Source organism: Falco cherrug, chromosome 18 (genome assembly GCF_023634085.1).
Source record: "Falco cherrug isolate bFalChe1 chromosome 18, bFalChe1.pri, whole genome shotgun sequence".
NCBI lineage: Eukaryota > Metazoa > Chordata > Aves > Falconiformes > Falconidae > Falco > Falco cherrug.
This window is the reverse complement of record NC_073714.1, coordinates 4,249,651-4,268,906: the sequence shown is the minus strand read 5'-3', so window position 1 is coordinate 4,268,906 and position 19,256 is coordinate 4,249,651. Positions and strand designations below refer to the sequence as shown.

General features: G+C 42.4%; 1 protein-coding gene across 2 annotated transcripts in view; it reads right to left on the bottom strand.

Annotated features, from left to right (window-relative positions):
- Nucleotides 1-19,256, bottom strand: part of DOCK5 (dedicator of cytokinesis 5) — an 85,796-nt gene that overhangs the window by 12,924 nt on the left and 53,616 nt on the right. For both annotated transcript variants that reach the window (XR_008729802.1, XM_055696121.1), the window contains exons 29-48: nt 18,785-18,879; nt 18,041-18,119; nt 17,406-17,506; nt 16,240-16,298; nt 15,592-15,746; nt 13,896-13,981; nt 13,218-13,374; nt 12,723-12,763; nt 12,519-12,609; nt 11,485-11,604; nt 10,607-10,696; nt 9,717-9,821; nt 8,227-8,368; nt 5,721-5,802; nt 5,447-5,531; nt 4,684-4,770; nt 4,043-4,219; nt 1,898-1,981; nt 977-1,114; nt 701-867 (exon numbers count right to left, since the gene is read on the bottom strand). Coding sequence is in view for 1 of the 2 variants with exons in the window: in XM_055696121.1 (XP_055552096.1) it covers nt 701-867; nt 977-1,114; nt 1,898-1,981; nt 4,043-4,219; nt 4,684-4,770; nt 5,447-5,531; nt 5,721-5,802; nt 8,227-8,368; nt 9,717-9,821; nt 10,607-10,696; nt 11,485-11,604; nt 12,519-12,609; nt 12,723-12,763; nt 13,218-13,374; nt 13,896-13,981; nt 15,592-15,746; nt 16,240-16,298; nt 17,406-17,506; nt 18,041-18,119; nt 18,785-18,879 (2,141 nt within the window). In the remaining variant the exon portion in view is untranslated. The remainder of the gene's footprint in view (nt 1-700; nt 868-976; nt 1,115-1,897; nt 1,982-4,042; nt 4,220-4,683; nt 4,771-5,446; nt 5,532-5,720; nt 5,803-8,226; nt 8,369-9,716; nt 9,822-10,606; nt 10,697-11,484; nt 11,605-12,518; nt 12,610-12,722; nt 12,764-13,217; nt 13,375-13,895; nt 13,982-15,591; nt 15,747-16,239; nt 16,299-17,405; nt 17,507-18,040; nt 18,120-18,784; nt 18,880-19,256) is intronic.

The window sequence follows — 19,256 nt, the reverse complement described above, 5'->3', positions numbered from 1 at the left end:
TGCATACGAGATTACTGTGAAAAACGGAGTTATGACCACAGAATTTTCAGTAAGATTTGTGCTCGTAAGCTACCCTAGAAGTTTTAAGTATTGTGTCTTAGGTACAAAGTAAAGTGTGATCTACTTGCAGAGGGAGCCAGACTGGCATTTATGCTTAGCCCTGCCACCGAGTCTCTGTGTGACCTTAAGCAAGTCACCCAAACTCCCTGGTTATCACAGATGCAAACCAAATGTACACAAAAGTAATAGCAGGAAATGTTTCCATGTGTGGCAGCTCCTTTTAATGCCATGTATGCACCTGCAACCAGGTAGGTGGAACAATCACCCCGTGACGATGCACCCCGTTGCAGACCACAACAAGCTAAATTACCTTGTAATATCTTACAGCTGTTTTCCAGCGTTCCTGCAAAACAAAAATACTGTGCACCTGAAATGCACTGCCTCCATCCCTCTTCAGTATCACGTAGATAATTGTGACTCCTGAGACAGACAGTCGTGGGTTCAATTCCCAGAACTATCCCTAGCTGTGCTTCAAACTCCCTGTCTGTACAACGGAATAACAACACTGGCCTCCATTTAAAGTTTTAAATGCACAGGTATCACTACTCTGCATGGAATAAATCCTCATTTTAAGAGTAACTAATTCTGGCAAAGGCATATCCCCACTCTTGTAAACCACATGTAAAGGCTGATTACTAACCCATCTGAACCTGGTCTGGAAGAAGTGCTATCAGATGACGTGGAAGATGTAGAGACCACAGAAGATGCCACAGATGTGACAGAGAGCCGTCTCAGTGTGGAAGACATGATGTAGGGCAGCACAACAGAGCCTGACCTGCTCTGTTTCCTTTCGGTGAGGGAGGGAGGCTGCAGACAAACGCACTCGTGATAAATCACTTAACACTAACTCACAAGTGGGAAAGGGGAGAGTTGTGTTTCTGTAAGGTAAAAACACTAAACAACCGGGTACGCTTACCAAAGTTATCACACCGTACTGCTTCTCCACCTTCTTCTTCAGCTCTTTGAAACAGGCTGTCAGTCTGTCATGGAGAGGCTTCAGTTGTTCTGTCAGCTTCTCACCATGGATCCTAATCCCTTCTGCCAACAACGGCATCTAAAAGAAGGAACCAAGTGAAGCTCAAAAGGAAAAACCGGCTCTCCTGTTCCAGGAAGGAACACATTAAACATCTCAGATGCACTCGAAGGACTTAAATAAACATGGTTTGACTCTGCAGAGGCAAAAACCACCTGATCATACAGTAAGGAAGCTCATCTACCGACTCTTAGCATCTTACGCTGTGGTAATTTGACTGTTTGAGCTCCACATGTTCAACGAACATCACATTTTACTCATCTATACCTACAGCTCCCTCTTCCCCGCTCAGGTCCCATATTCTGCCTTGGAAAATACACACGTTACATGTTGGAGTTTCACTCCTTAGCCCCCAGAGCTGTATGATTGTGAGGCAGTTTTAACTGGGCTCTGTTGTGTGGAAATATGAAAAAACTGGTCCGCAGGGATGCAATTTGCATTACAAGAAAACAGGGCAATTCTTCATTTCCATGCAGGTCAAAATAGACAATTTTCAATGGTCAGACCAACAAAATACTAGGTCTGACTGTTTCATGAAAAGGTAACAGATATTTTGTTACACTCATAAGGAAAAAATCTATGCCACCTTGGCAAATATTTCAAAATAACGTTTCAGAGCAACACAAGATACATGGGACATTCCAAGCCACACTTCTAGAATACACTTTCCTTCAAATAAAAACCAATCGGACACATATCTGGGTTGTTCTTACAGCATTTATCTGCATTCTCTCGCCAGAACAACGATGCTGGAACTGATCTGCACTCACATACAGTGCTTCCACTTCTTTCCCACTACAATACCTGTAGAGCAATTAGTTGCTTAAGCAGTTCAATTTTATCTTGATCTTCAGGATGTTCTTGAAGATACTTCTCTGTGAAGAAGGCCTGAAAGCAAAGGGAAAAGCTAAAACAGACACGACACATTGCTTTCACAGTTAACTCTGAGCCAAAGATCCCTGTACTGTAAAGACAATTAATTTCCATTACTACTCTAATTAAAACCAATTCACTTCCATTACTTCTCTCGTTAAAACCAAATTTTGCTATTTCCCCGACACAAAGCTGAGGGACAAACCATGGTTATTTGCTGAGAACTGGGAAGAAAAACTTTTTTTCTGTTTAAATAAATATGACTACTTTTTCAGTGAAACACAGATATGTAAAAAAAAAAAAAGTCACTTCATTGGAAGGGTTTTCTTCAATTCCAATTCCCTTCTCATAAAACTGAATTGCTTTGAATAACCTAGGTTGTTACTTGTCACTCAAACGCGAGTAGCAGATCCAGTCTGTTGAGTTCTCACTTCAAAAAGTCTTTAATTTTTAGCATTCAGTGACCTACAGTACACAACGACACGCAGCCAACCTCAGCTGCAGAAAAGTGAACAGGACATCCCCTGCCTGCGGTTTCCTTAAGCTCTAAAATTTAAGTCCAGCGTTTTCACACGGGGCTTGTTACAAAGATGCAGCAGAAATAAACATTGTGTTGAGGTTTTGACTCAACAAAGCACCTTCAGTCTACACTTCTTATGTGTTTACCTTTAACCAACCCAATCTGGTACCAGTTTGAAGTTGAACAAACACAAGTACGCCCTCCTGGACTGAAGCCGCCAAATTGTGCCGATTCACATTATGTGCTACAGTGTATTACATTGAAATGCATCACAATTCCCAGGCCGAGGAATTTCATTTTTCTTTTTCTTAGATAAAATCCCTAGATATTTTTCATTCGGTTTTAAAACGCGCCTCTGATCTATTTCAGCCTCTGCATATATTTCTTCGTCCTGCGTTCCATTACCTGGACTGTATGTCCAAGTGTTTATAGGTCTAGTGGTATGATTATGAAAAAGGCTGATGTCAAGAGGAGGTGAGCCTGGGAAAGGACTGCTGGGTATGTCCCAGTGGATTTTTCTTGAAAGTGTTTAATTATTGCAAGAAGAAAGCGCATGTTAGAAACACAGACTTTGGCTTTTGGCTACAACGAAACAACTAAAACTCAAGATTTTAGCCGCCCACAAACACCAAATGTTCTGATCTTCAGCTGAAACAGGAAAATATGAACCAGAAATGAGTATTTCCAGATGTGGTTACAGATACTCCGTGCTTCCTAGTTATAACTGCTTTCCCACTTTCGTAATTCTAAACTTTATGTCAACCTTAATTCATAAAATGGGAGGATGTAGGGCCAAATTCAGCCCTGGCAAAGTATGCAGCTCCTCTGGAATCAGCAGAGTTAGACCTCAGATAAATCAGACCCTCTCCCATTTAACTTTTGCACTTCATTTCATGTGACTGGAGCACATCTGAGGAGAATTAAATGCTTTAACACCATCCATTCAGTTTATGGAACTAAGCAATGTATTTCGTGCTGGGAATACCATCACTAGATACTGGGAATAAACAGCTTAAGTTAAACATCACAAAAAGGGAAGGACATACACTATTCAACTGAAGTTAACTGAATAAACCCGGATAGGAAAGACTGTTTTTTTCCCTGAAATATACGCTCTTTACTGCAAGACTCTAAAGACAGATTATCTGCTGGAAAAGAGAAATCCTTATTTGCCTTACCATTTTTTGTTAATACAATCGAGAAACGCTAGCTCTTTTGCTTTTGTTAACTTGCACTGTTCATTGGGCTGACCAAGCACCTCAATGCCCCCGCAAGCTAAAATCATGTTATTATCATCACCGTAAACAAGGCCCAGAAGGGCTGGATCATTCGTTTCTGTGGCGATGCACACCACTAACCCCAAACACGAAAGACACGGGGTTTTCCCACCCTGCAGGCTAGTGGAAATCTCTTATCATTGCTCTTTTCTTCATTGAGCTCTGAGCACAGATACGACTACAAAATGCAAAATGGAACTGGAATCTCCTACGTTTCAATCCAGGTCTTCAACACCGCGGAGGTCAACAGACTGAGCTAGAGATAAACGTGAAACGGACCTTTTCATAGTTGGTATATCCCCCCATGACCGCTGGGTCCACGATCCCATTCAGGAGCATAGAGAGAGGATGCACAGGAAGACTCCGGTCCCAGACATGCTGCTGGACGATGTTGCTGATTTTCTCGTTGGTGAGCTCCATTGTTTCGATGGCGTTCTCCAAAGGGCTGACCTCTTCCTGACAGAAAGAAGAAACACAATAAACCTTCAGTTTTCTCCCCTGGAAGTCAAGTAACTCCTCATATACAAATTACAGCCCAATAGTTTCCAGCAGAGGATTTTGGACCCCCTGTGCTAACTATCTTGTCACCCACAGATGAATGCAAGAATGGTCTTTAACCCGAAGGAACAAGAGTTCAGGACTTGAGTGCTGACTGTGGAGTGTGTTGCAGCAGTAACCACCCTCCCACGTGTTATACAGACAACACAGAACTTTGCTGCCTGGGGTAAAGCTGTCTGCAGATGCAAAATGCAAAGGACGACAAACACATCCAAGAAGATATACATCTGCTTTTACCTGAAGCAGAAGTTACTGGTGTGCCACATCCAACAGTGGAAGGACTAGCTGTCCTAACTGTTGCAAAACTCTCTACTTCGCCAAGGATTGGAGGGGATGAGACCCAGCCCATCTGCAGAACTCACCGTTGTAATCTGTTTAACTTCAAACCACTTGAGGATGCCTGGAAACGAATACGCTGTCGTGTACGTCGTCCTTTCTATCCACATATTCTGGTTAGAGAAGGAGAAAATTCCAAGAGGTAAGGAAAATATCGCTGTTGCAATTCAATTCCCTTCTGTGGTAGAGCACAGAACCAGGCTTCCAGAACTAGCTGGCAGGACTTACACAACGATTTTCACCTTCACTGATTGGGATGGAACCCAGTGTTTCTGGCAAGGAAGACTCCCTCTGCTATTTAAATGGTACCAACACGAGCAGCAGTAAGCTGTTACCCTCCACGTGGGCCACTATTAGCAGAGCTGCGATTTTGGCATATTTAGCCAGAGCTATATGCAACATGCCCAAGCACACTACACATGAGCACCAGCATGCCGCAGGGGCAGCAAGGAAACGTGCTGTTACACTACACCCAAGGCTCGCTCTCCGCTGCAAATCTTAAAAAGTTGGCCTGGAATGGAACTGATCCTTCATGATTAATGGCCGGCCTCCTTCAGCACAGCTACATCAGTCACAATCCACCAGACACACAGCTGTACTCCGTAGGAAGCTGTGCTTAGCACGATATTTATGGATTCTAGATCAAGGATTCTCGACGTTACAATTTCAGCTACGGAGCCCCTTGACACTATCACACTGGCTTTCTGTAAAGATTGCAATGCAAAGTGCAGCCCCTTGTTTCTTCTGCATTTTGTATAGCAAAACAGGTGGAGGGAAAAGCAAACTCACAGCAAACTCGTTGTCTGGATCTTTTTCTCCTTTCCTGACTGGTCGGGAGTGCGTGAACTGCTGCACCTCGTTTGCTCTGTAGTAGCTAGAAAGAAGCAGAGTAAATGGTGAGTTTTCTCACCTCCCACCCTCCTTACATAAATGGTCTCAAAACCAACCAAGTTTAAACTGGACTGTGAAACAGATTTACACAAGACAAAGGCATTTGACCTTGTGCCTAGGCTAGCTGAAAAAAATACAGAGGAAATGTTGAAGGAAAAGGAAAAGAAATTACTTTAAGATCTGTTCAGGAACAGGTTTATCTTTATAATTAGGTGGCAGGTTCATCACAGGCTTCACAATAAAGCACTGCACATCTGAGCAGCTATAGTTAAGGATGAAAAACTATGAATTCTTTTGGGGAAACAGGAGAGGGAGAGAAATACCCTACCTGTTTTCATCAAATGTCAGACTTCTCAACAATTCCCTGTGCTCTTGTCATATTTGAAGAAAAATACTTACTAGTTCATCAACAATCACAGGCATTATATTGCTTCTTGTAGTTTGTATGGTACTCATGAACTACAGGCTCAAGACGATAAGGGCTGTACAAACACTTCCAACTATTGAAATTCCCCAGGAAATCCCTAGGAAGCCTGGGTGCTACCGATTTCTACTCTGGGGACAGGAAAACAAGATTCCGTACTAGGTTCCGTAATGGATGCATCCGTCTCTTCTCTCCCCCACCACCCCACAGTTCTTTGTCAGACCCTTCCAGTCCAGTGAAGCTGCCCCTCCTCCCCTCCCACTTTTTAGATCAATAAGCTAGCAGAAGAAAGTAGGCTGGCTTTCATCGGTTAATATCTACTTCATCTTCAGCTTTTGCACCTGTGAACCATGCAGAAATAAAAAAACCCCAACCCTTACATAATAGTATCCCTAAACACAACAGCTTGCAATGTGCTTCCTCCAGAGCTGTGTTAAGGATTGTACTGAAGGCTTTACAGAAGTGAAAACCTGCGTGGAAAAGTAAAGGACAACCTGACCCACATTAATAGATTATTTCTGTGAATTACCTGCCAATTGCCCTCTGAGTGGCAATGTTTTACTGGTGGGTAAGGTGGCCCCATACATCCTTTATTTCACTGAGGGTAGTTCTAAACATTATTTTTGAAAGCAAGGCAAGGTCATCCTGCCTGCATTGAAGAGCCAGCTGGCTACTAGCCAAATCTGAACCCAAAACCACATAGCCACATTAGATCAAGCACGGAGCCCAAGCTAATATATTCCTTCTCTCAGGAGAGCTTATTAGCTTGGGCTTGATGCCACGCTAAGCATGCTGTAGAGCTTCTAGTCCAGAACTGGTGAAGACCAGCCCGTTTGAGCGTGTAGGCATTCCCTGAGACCACGTACAGCTCACTTGGTAGCTCCAGCACACCGTACTAAGAAACACACAAAGGAAGAACATGGCATTTGATCATCAAAGAGGCGAGGCAACAGATTCTGAGCAAAAGTAAAAAGGAGCCCGAGACAAAGGAAGTTAAAAAAGCATGAAATTAAAACAAACTACAGAACCACCACCGCCTGCCTAACACAACAGTGATCTGGGCACTCAGGCTCCTCATCTTTTCAGAAGGTGTTTGTAAGAGTCCAAGAAGAACCTGTACCAAATCCAAGCTATGCAGCTGCTCCCCTTTATAATGGGGCTATGCCAAGACCCGGAACCAAACACCCCCAAACTTTTGGAAGAGTTCAGATCTGGATCCAAATTTTGCAGTTCAGGTTCATCTTGAGCCAAAAACATTAGAACAAACACAAACAGATGCAAAGGAAGTAGCTGAAACAAAGCAGCAATAGAAGAGGCATTTTTTGATACCAAGTTTGGTCTTGAATGAATTTTAATTTCCTATGTGGATTTAGTGCTTGGCAGGCTTATTGCAAGGGAAGCATCTGGTATCACTGCTTGAGCTGTGCCTTTGTACACAGAGTTTTAAGGCCAAAATGGACCATCAGATTCTCTAGTCTGGCCTGTATAACACCAGCTTGTGTAACACGGGCTAGAAGCTCAGTAACTTGTTTTTTTTACTGGTGTACATCTGCCAGGAGCACACCCGCTACCGAGTGGAAGACACAAACAAGGATCTGAAGCATCTTCACTAGGTTGCACTTGGTCATACTCACAATGAAGAGAATGAGGATCTTAAGCCTAGTGGTGCGCTGTGGCACATGGTTTGGAGTTCTGCCAGCATAAAGAAAAAGTGGGGAAAAAAAAGGGGGGGGGGAAAGGGCTCTTCACCCAACACTCTCATCAACATAATTACTTCACGCTTCTTACAAAGTGACTTCTAAGGATAAAACAACCAAACAACAACCCAGGCACTTCATAAATGCTGGTTAACTGCAAGAAGACAGCATGCTTCCACCTCCTTTATAACCCACTTTCATTGCCTGTATTTTACCTCTTTCACCCGAAAATACCAAACTGGATCACACCTATGCTACAGGAGGCAACACCACCTGCTTGAAAAGAAGGCACAAGACATCCTGACCTGCAATCTGTTAAGGTTTCATCCTAACAGCAACGGGTTTAACTCTGACAATATCAAGCTGTCTCTCTTTTTCAGTATGTTTAAGTTCACCATTGCAATTCCAGACAGTTTTATTTAAATGCCCAGTGTTGGCTTTCAAAGTTCTGCTTGGGGCAGTAAGTTCCTTGTTTATTATTGTCGTTTACCAGTTCTGTTATTCTAGGAAAGGGGCAGATCCTGAACGCGCCAAAACGTATTAGAACCAAAAGATACACTGTTTAGGAGAAGACTTGATCTCTTCTCCTGGAGGGGCAGTACTGGTCATCTTCTCAGCGCTAGGGAACTGGGTCAATAGCTTCAGGTTGAAGTCCTCTCGTCGTTCATACTCTTTGCCACGATAGATAAAAATTTTATTCTGTGGGTAGCAGAAGAAAAAGAGAATTAACACTAAACCAAGCAGTGAGAAAGAGCTTTCCAAACGTACACGGAGTAGTCTCAGAGATCTAGTTTATACGAAGGCTCCCCTCCTAGCTTAACCGTCAGAACACACGAGAGAAACACAGGCTGGAGTAAGAACGTAGCAACTCTCGGGAGCTCTACAAGGCTCTGCAATGGCAACCTCTTACTTGCCTAGAAAAGTCATTGTTCCACATACAGGTGTTACCGAAAATGTTTGCGCTTTCTAGCACTCTAAGAACACACACCTTCAACACAAAATCAGTCCTCTGGCTGAGATTTCATAAGTAAGAGAACATATGTGCTGGAAAGTTCTTTAATGCAGGGGACTGCAAGCTCCTTGCCAGACCGCTTATGGTATGAGTTAACGGAGGGATCTCCCTGTGTGCAAAGACACGAGTTTTACCTCCGTTCCTTTCCTCGTTCTCTTCAGCTACCGGCAGTGAAATGGCCAGCTAAGGCAGTTTTGCACTACAGACTTCAGAACAGACCGTGGCCAATTATTTTTCCAAACTGGCCACCAAGCAGTGGTGGTTTCTGGAAGGGATGGATTCAAAAACATGACCCGGAGGTGAAAGCCTTCTATACCACCCAGTTACACAGTCCTAAGCTAACGTTCTTCTTTTCTGTTAAGCTTGGCTTCCATTTAAGATCAGCAACTTCAAACAACTCCAGTCTGAAAATGCGAATGTTCCTTAATTTTACATAATAGTCAGGAAGATTATCTAGTACGCTGCACCCTGCCCATCTGACTCACTTTGGCTGGATTCTTGTATTACAGCTAGCATAGATCCAGCAATGCTTAGCAGCAATCTCAAACAGGAAGCATCTTTGCATTTTAATTCTTCTGCGTGGGCCAGACTCTCACTAACGTGCTTGAGCACTGAAATGATCCATGTCCTGAAAATTAGGTTGATTCAGGCTGAAAAGCAACGGGATAAATCCTTTACAAGCTAAACATTTTCTAATGGCAACAACCATATTTCTGTGGAAGCCTATAGGAGACAGATACAAAAGGTAGATTCTGTTTAAGTCCATATAAGAACATACCAGTCATCTAACAAAGCCTATTGCAACACACTAACTTTATAAAAGCTGGTAACATCTGGTAAAGCTGGTAAAATCTGGTCTCTTACTTGTCTCTCTTTCATATGCTGAAATGCTTTGAAATACTTAAGGGACTCAGATCTCTCAGTGTCATTCAAAGGAAAAGGAGTTTGGTGCCTGAATTTTCTTGGAAGCTCTGCAAAAGTTGCAACTTTTAGAGTACCCACCACTCCAGAACTTGAGGGCTGAAGAATTCTTACCCGGAGGAAAGAGGGGAAACCCTGACCATAGTATCCAACAGCAAAGTACTCTGGTTGAGGTCTCATTGCCTTCATAATATTCTCATAAAAAGTAGCTCGCTTTTTCTGAAAAAGAAAAAGTCACCGGCATTTTCACTTTGGAGTATTCAAGTACACTGCCAGACTGTAGCTTACACTCCCAGTGACAATTCCCGATCTGTTAGCTCTCTCCTACAGATAACTTTTTTCAATCGTATTTTGATACAGTATCTCATACATAACCATTTCCTTGGTCAAATATTTGCTTTATCTGGGTGAAAATCAACTTCATTTCCTAGCCTGCAGACGTGAGAACAATGCCATGTTTTTTAGGATTCCAGGAAGATACTTGAAATCCTTAACTGTAGAAAGACAAATTAAATATATTCTGCAACTGAGCAGACACAAGTGGTGACAAATGTCAGAGAACTGGCAGAAATAAAACTGGGCAGATGATTCTCATATGAAAGAACATAAAGACCATCTGGTTACATCTTTAACCGCTAAAAAACACAATTCTGAACCAAGATCATTCTATAGTTCTGTGTTCATACACAGTAGTTTTACCACAGGACTAATAAGGTGATGAGATTTATGGAGCCTGAAAATAAACCGTGCAAATGTTACCTTTTCGATTAACACCAAGAATGCTAAACATCTGCAAGCGCTACGTCACGCTAATTACAAGGTCAAAACTACACACTTCAAAAACAATTTATGAAAACATTCTTTTAATATTAAGCTTTACAAAACCACGGGGGTTATGTTGGTTTGTTTGTCTTTAACATAGATGTATTTTGGGCTTATCCTGCTCAACAATATTAATTTAAGCAGTCAGCAGCCTGCTGAAAATGGAGAAAAGAAAATCTTACCAGGAGATTACCAAGTCCCTCATAATCAAAGACCTTGTTTTCATACATGTCAGCCAACTCTTTACTTAGTTGAATGGCTTTTTCCCACATCTCCATGGAGGGTGAAGGGAGGCAGGTGGGGGATGAGAAGCACAAGCAAAATAAAAGACACAGTTAAAAGCATTCATTACCACAGATAGGTAAACAAAAAATTCAGCTGATTTTAATTCAGGCAGTACTTTAATGCACTGCCAACTTTCCCTTAGATTCCACGTTGAAAATTTTTTGCAATAATTACTATAGTCACACAGCTCTTTTGATTTGTAGATCTGAAAGTGATTTACAAAGCAAAGTTTCCATCGCTACTCCTGATAAGGAAAACTGAGGCACAAAGAGGTGGAAGGACATGTCTAAACAGCAAGCAAGAGAAGCCCAGGTGCTCTCCTCCCCCTACACACTTACAGCTCATCCCCTGCATCAGGCTTCCTTGGATTCGTCTCATTCAGCCCTGGTAGAACCGTCTGTCCAAAGGGCAACTAACACCAGTTCAGCATCAGCGAGACAAGCTATCCTTACTCAATGCACAAAACCTGACAAAAGCCATTACCCAGAAAAATAAAGGCTAATACCTATAGTTTCCCCCTCTACTCAGTACCTTCAACAGGCTTAATTTTTCAGATGCTCTTTGACTAACAAGGAAGCGGAAGGATTCAAATGTCACCAGGACAAACACATGCCCTGCTCATAGCATACACATCCTAGTACAAAGTCAGGCCTAAGCATCAAAGGCCTGTTACGGAGTCACATCTGCTTTTACCCTCGAAACCAACTTCAGCCAGCTACCTCCACCGAGCCAAGCACTCCTCAGTGAAGTGTACGAACGCCGCAGAGACACTCACTTTGCCCCTGTCAAAGAAGGAGATGATTTCTTGGTAGAGTTTTTCCTTGAGTTCTTGCTGCGAGTAGACGTAGTAGCTGTCCCTCTGCAGGAGGTGAGGGACGCACGGCTTCTCGGACCACTAGCGCAGAGGGGAAAAAAGGCAAAGTTGAAAGAACTGGAATATTTTAAGATGAACAAATCCTTAGAGTGGATAGATTCACCTTCTACAAGGCTGCATTCAAGACAAATCCCTCATCAATGCAAAGGGAGAGCAAGTTTTGCAGTGATACAAGCTGAGCTGGCTGACCAGTGTAAACTAGAACGTACAAACGCTGCAGCTCAGCAGCATGGTTAGAGTAACAAGTGGCCAGCAAGCAGTAACTTCTTACACCCCTTCAGCCAGCTGCTCAGAAAAACATCTGATTATACTCTCCCACTAAACACATAACCAGCCAGAAAGCTTCAGCTCCATGCAGGTTTTTTTCTACATTAGAAATTTATTTTCAAATCAGTTTAAGAATTCATCTGAACTTGTATAAATTTGTCTTAGTCATATTTAAAAATCCCTTTAAAACGCTGATACAAGTGGAATTTTATCTGCAAAACTGGTGTGGTTCTGGCTTAAGGTCTTAAGCAGAGACACTAACTGAATGTGTATGCTTTATTAATCTGTGGAAGACATGAAGAGGTTGACAAATGCAAATTAAGATAGCTTAGGCTAATGCATTTCACACTGTTCACACAGAAGTGGAAAAAACCTGTACTACAACCCTGAACATGGACATTTTCTCCCAGCTCACTATAGGACTCTGTTTCAGAGTACTAACAAATTGATGCTGATAACATTTTTGCTTTTATCTGTTTAGCTGCTGTGCAACCTGCAAAACTGTGAAGCTCCTTAATGACCACTACAACCTAGATAACGCGAAGTCGCATTTGAAAAAAAAAAAAAAAAAAAAGAAAAAAAAGTGAATTGTTTATTCTGAGCTATTTACACTTCATTTAAAACCCATACCCTGACAATGGAAACTAAGATTGGCTTCAGTGTAATACCTGGAGCAGCTCTGCGTGGAGGAGGAGAGTGTATGCTGCCTCTGTGAAGTTCTCACAGTCTGTGTGCAGGTCCCGGAGTTTGTAAAGATACCTAAATAAACAAAAAGCAACTGTTACTTGATGTGAAGGACTCCTGTACCAGTGTACAGAACACCAAGAGAAAGGCAGGCTTCTACACAGGTTTGTGGAGGGGAAACAGCCCACCTGATATAAATGTCCTCTCGTTTCTTCTCCTTATAAAAATTCTGCCAAGAATGGAAAAAAAGTAAAGCTTTCACAATGTAAGGCCCTACAGATTTGCATCATCATCTCTAGACACAAAAGTTAAGCATCATATTTAGATATCTGAAAGATCTTTGCATTCATTTTGCATATATGTGCACATATCCCTGCAACCATACCTTCAACATAAGATGGGACTACTATCACCTCTAGAAAAAGGGCAAGTCAAAGAGAGAAAGTGACTTGACCAAAGTCATACGGACTCTTTGCAGTGGAACAGGGCCCATGTTTTAAGCTCAAGTTTCTTGAACTATCAAGCTAGCCATCCTTCCTGCCTGTGTTTCAGGACTTCAGATTACCATGTAGACATGGACCAGCCATATGACTCGATTAAAAAAAAAAAAAAAAATCCTTCCGAATTCACAAAAACCAGGTCAGTAAAGAAGCACCCGTATCCAAATCCAGCCTTGCCCATACCAGCACGTTGACAGTGCAGCTCATGCGGTTCTCCTTGCTTTCATCATGCATGATTGTCCTGTAGTCCAGCAGGTTCTCCAGCAGGCTGCTGACCAGCAAGGCAAACACTTCTCCAGAAGTAGCCAGATACTTGTGCTTCCGGCAGTGCTCCAGGAGGCTGCAGATACACCCAGAGAGACAGAAGGGAATACTCCATTACGGCTCTGAGCAGCGGTAAGCAGAACTTCAGCATAAATTACTCAGAGAGTCAAATATATTCCTGGAACCGAGACTCTCACAGTGCAGAACTTCACACCAACACCCATGGACCTGAGACACCCAAGCCAGGCAGGTCAAAGCATGTCTTGTTGACTAAAAACCTGGGTTCTATTCTTGGTGCTCTCTACACTCTAAGCCTGAGCCTGCTGTTCCCAAGCTTTTCCACTTACAACCCCCTTGCCAGTTTGGCACCTGCCTCCAGGATTTCAACTCCAAGTTTACGGTAGTTGTGGGAGTTGCTGCTCCAGAATAAAAGCATCATTTTAAGACAATCAATCTCAGAATACCTGACTAGCATTAAGATTCCTGTCAACTGCTCTGTCTCCCTGTTCACTGGAGTAATGCATTTGGGTTTCTCTGCCTTAGAAAAATAGCCAACTAAGCTGTAAAAAAGCCCCTCAAATTCTTTATAAAACTTACAGTTTTTCCAGCAAAATCTTGTACTGTTCATCCCCTCGGCCACCTTCCACTTCCTGGTCCAGCTTGGTTATCAGCTCATTTTCAAACTGCAAAGGCAAAAAAATCACAGACAGCAATTCTCAAGAGTGTGGTCTGAACATTAGTAATGCTTGTGGCTGGTGTTTCTGAACTGGCCTGCCATCAGACGCTGGTTTTACAAGCCAAGTTAGAGGACACTTTCATTGCTGGAGCAGAATAAAAAATGGTAAGGCGGCAAAATGACAAGACTGGAGCAAGGAAACACAAGCCTCATCCTACAGGCACTGGAAAGCCATGCTCTGGGGTAACTCTTCCCCTTCTCCCCCACCGAGTAACAGTTCAGTTTGGCTAGGATGGAGAAGCATTCTAGCAGCCATCTTACAGAATGTTCATTCACTCACCCTAAAGAAACAGGACTACTACCATCAGTTAAGGGCAAGTCACAACTTTGACCATCACAAACACTCGTGACCACTAATTAAAGCAACTTCTCATGATGCTAGAACCGAGTCCTGTGTGATTGTCTGTCTAGCCATGAAGATATGCCCTGTTATGTGCAAGCAGGTCAAGTACAGAGTCTCAGTTGTAAGTGTAGCTAGTATATAAATACCACTGGAATGGAAAATCCATGCCACACACATCCTGCTTCTTTCTACCAATTCCCAACCCCCCCCAGACCCTGGGGCCAACCACACCAAAGACTGATGACCCCAAGGGAAGAAAGATCCCATATACCCATTGAAGCTGGAGTCTAAGCTGGTGCAAGGATGGTGCTTAGGGAGATGCACGTCACATTTGACAACAGTCTGAAATGCCAAGGTGGCTGCCTTTTGGATGGATGGCTCCTACCCATCTCCAGGGAGAAGACTGTCTACAGCGCAACTACAGTGTCCCCTGCCTGCCAGTTGAGATGTTAATGTCCGATATCCCCAGAGGAAAGCTGGAAGAATAAGTCCTTAGAAACTGCACTGAAAACTTAACCTCATGGCAAAAGCAAAGCTCCTCTTTTTCCTTCCTTATTTTGTGGTGCTTTCTCAGTGCAATAAAAGGTAATTTCCAGAGAAATCGCCACGGGGTTGGAACGCAGCGGTCCGGGTTCTGTTCCCTGCTCTGTCCTTTATACTTGTGTAGCCTCAAGCAAATGGTGTCTCTCCTTCATATTGCTTTCCTTTCCCTAACGGTGGCATCAGTACTCACAAATGTGCTGTCAAATTTGAATTTAACGTACTGAATTTAGTCAGTACGTAAGCAACTACATAGTCTTAACACTGGACTGTCTTTACAGTAACCTACATTTACAGCCAAAGATCTGTCTTGGGGGAATTTATATGGTTGTTATAAACATAAATAGACAGTACTTTTTAGAGTACTCTCTTAGGGTCTCCAAATTGCTTCACAATTCGGATGTGGGTATTCACACAGCTGCAAATGCAGAAAGGTATGAAAACAGAGAAACTCATTAATTATCCAAGTCATGCAAACATACAGTCAGGGACAGAAATGAAGAGTCCTGACTCCTACAAAGCACTTACGAGTAACTTCCCGAAGTTTTTGGCTTGTTTTGTGCATGTTTTGGTTTTTTTGTTGTTTTGGTTTGGTTTTGTTTAAATATTTTCTTCTCCTTCTTGCCCAGTGCATTCTGTGGAACATCTGTACTGAAGATGCCAGGCTCCCTTACCATATGGAAGTTCCTGTTCCCACTGAAGTTAAACTCGCACTGCATCATATCGAAGAAGATGGGAATGGTAGCTTTCCGTAGCTCAGGCTCTGGGACCAGGGTTACCTCCAGGATTGGGCCTACCATTGCTGGAATGAATTTGATTTTGTGGGGACCTGCAAGAAAGTCAACCAGATGCACCCTAATGGCACGATTTGGATATCCAAATACTTTAGCACATTACTCATATAAAGTAAAGACCATAAAACGCAGACATTCTGCTTAGAAAGCATATTTTATGTGGGTAATGGCTACTTAAGGTAGAATTAACATGTTAACAGCTCCAAAAATCAGGAATAGCCCAAGAAAACAATTTAACTGAATTGTATGCAATGCTGCAAATCAAAAAGGCTTTATGAAAAATTCTACACTTTTCCTTCATGTGTCAGAACATCCTTTATAAGGAATCTAAGAAATTATCTCAGCAGCTGACATGAGAAAAGATCAGCTTTTGCAAGCTATTCACTGGAAAAGATTTTGCACACTGAAACAGCAGAACCTTAAGTGTATCTCCCCCACATTAAACACGAGCAGCTTTAATAAAGAAATAAAAGGTCTGAAACCCAGCTTGAGAACTTGAATATAGATAATTCCTTAGCTGGCACTCACCCAGGTTGTACCACATATCCCTTATTTTGAAGCCGATTTCCTTCCTCATGTCCCCATACCTAGGAAAAAAAAAGTATTAGAAAGAAAAAGAAAATGCTTACACATTGATATTACCTTTGCAAAGTTGCTATATAAATTTAATGGGAAACCCACAAAATCTATTACCCTCTCCTTAAAAAAACCCACCACACAAACCTGAATATGCTGGGCATTTATACCAAGGGGTCTGACAGACCACCTTCCCTAAGGTCTACCATGAAGGTCCTCAGTATTACATACCTTCTGTTAGATGTTCACCTCATCTTTCTTCTTCCTTACCCTGCCCAGCACTAACACTCAATGCACAGAGGAAGAGGATGGCCACGTGCCATTACGACAGAAGACTACAGATGCCCTAAGAGCAGAATCAAGCCGCAGCCTGTGCTGCTTCAAGCAATTCTACCCAGAATTTTGTTGCATTTGGTGTTTTTCCCTAAAGCTTTAACCGCTTATATCAAGACAATGCAAGAATATTTAATTACCAGGCTTCTTAAAGCTGTCATTACTGCAGAAAAAAAAAGATTACTTTGTGTAATGACAAACATTAACTATATATGCCCTAACAACATTCTACGTCAGGATATTTAAGCACTTGTCAAAGATACTTAGGCAGTTGATTCCAGCTAAACGCAGAAGTAAAAGCTATTCAGTGCCTTTGTGAATTTGGCCAAGTTACTAAAAATTACTACTTTTGGGTTGATGAATGCCTCTGAAGCGCTCTCACTTTCAAAACAGAAAAAGCAAAGAGAGGGGACAAAAAAGTTGCAGGGCTTTTAGGATTCTTCTTACCTACCTTACATAACAGCTGAGGAATTGCGTAAGGTCTTGCTTTGGGAACTACGGCAAGCCTTCTCTTACACAACTTACAGTTAAAACAATCTTTTGGCAAGTTGCTTAAGTTCAGCTCAGACAGCTCAGGATCTGTCTGACCAGACTTAAGACGATCCACAGGGTAAAGACCTGACATCTGTCCTAGTCACCCCTCCTCCCTGCATCATCATTCATCAACCAAGCACTTCCATGGCATGCTTCATCTCCTCCTAAGATGGTACGGGGTATGTCCGGAACACTACAAAGAAAGCTTCTTAAAGCAAAAAGGCCTGGCAACTTTTAAAATGTAAACTCACTTCTTGATAATTTTGTTGCGTTTGGCTTGCGAGAAAGTCTCCAGCTGGAGGGATTCATGAGTGAGAAAGGCCACTGCCAAATGGAAATAGTTATTCCAGAGCTGCGGAAGAGAAACAAGTCTAAAATAGGAGAAGACAAAAGAAAAGCAACAACCAGCAGGACACCCAAATGCTGCAGTCTCCCAGGTAAGCGTTAATGAGCACACCAGGGACCTGGCAGGTGAGCCCGCGTTCTCAGCACAGCAGGCAAGCCAGAAGCATACAGCAGCTTCAAACTTCTCACCCTTTTTCGCTTGTACTTTCCAAGTAAAGGAAGCGACAGCGGGTACACCCACCCATACAGTGTTTTGTTCCTAACTAGTCAAGCACAACTCGGCTATAGGCAGCGTGCGGCTCGACGTGACCTTGTAAAGCCTGCAGCAGCTGTATTTGCTTGCAACTTCTTGCTGCACTAACCACGGTTCTGTAATTCAGAACTGCTTTGCATTCTGCTGCTTTTTTCTAGAAAAGATGATGGGCATTTTCCGCAGGCATGCACCCTATCAAAAAAATCTGTTAACAGTGGGATTTTTTTGTTCTTCTTGCCTTTCAGGCCTGGGGTCCACAAGAAAAAAAAAAAAAAAAGTAACTATTACCTGGAGTTCAAAATTTGCTTGGTCCAGAAAGAAACGGTTAAGTACAGAGGTAAATTGGTTCACTGCCCGGAGGAAAACCCTGAAAGAGATTAAAAGCATCAAATAAAAGGTAGCTCTTGAAAAAATAACATTGCAGATCTGGGTTTACAACTACGCATAAGCCCAGTGGACAAAAATAGATGCTCCCAAACAAGACAGGTACTCCTCTGGAATGCTATTTCACCTCTTTCCCAGTAAAGGGACATTCAGGCAAAGTTATTGCTCTGTTTCTGAACAAAAGAAACCTTGACTGGAGATTTAGCAAGTATAGTGACTCGCACGAGGCCACATGAAGTCCACGGCAGAGGACAGAAGTGAACCCGGGTAGTTCTAGTTTACAGGCCAGAGCACCAAACCCTTGACCGCGCTTAGGTCCAAAATGTTTGCCATTTGATTCCCCTAGAAGTGAAATTAAAAAGGCTTCTCTGATTCATGTTGTACCCTCCAGCAGGTAAGCAACTGGATGAAAGACTGCACGGTTTTGACTGTGTGCCTTTAGGCAGAGGAAGAAAGATTTCCAGTTCCCTCAACAGCGCAGGCACTACAATTTACTGAAATCTAATTTACATCACCCTGAAACTGTAAAAGAAAATAAGCCTATGTAACTCCAGTGATTTGCAAGCCTGGTTGTGTGAGTCACCTTCCTTTCAGGACCAGAAAGGCTCCGAAGCAGCAGCAAGACTTAAAATAGCAGCAACCATCTACCTGCTCTGCATCATATTCATGACCATCCAGTCGGCGGCATAGACATTTTTTCCAATCAGATCCTTAAACATAATGAATGTTTCCATCAAGAAGTCCTGTTGGAAAAATAAAAAACAGAGCCCATCAAGTTGAATATGGTACTCTTATCTGCATAAAAATATAGCGAAATCCAAATGTTTGCAATTGTATTGATCAATGACTGCATTAATTAGCAATCAATACACTTTAACTCCTAAGAAGGTTCTCTTATTGTGTGGGCATACTCCAGTAACTAAATTATTTCTGACATCTCATCCATTCAATTACAGAAGAAGAAATAACTCCACAGAACATGTTGATGTCTTTAATTAAATCTGTCTTTACTGTTTTGAATTAAGCTGTGTTGTAGGGAGTTCTGGTACACAAGCTGGATTAAAAAGCAAAACCAATATTCAAGGATTTGTTTCCAAATGTCTTCATGATGACAGTGTGA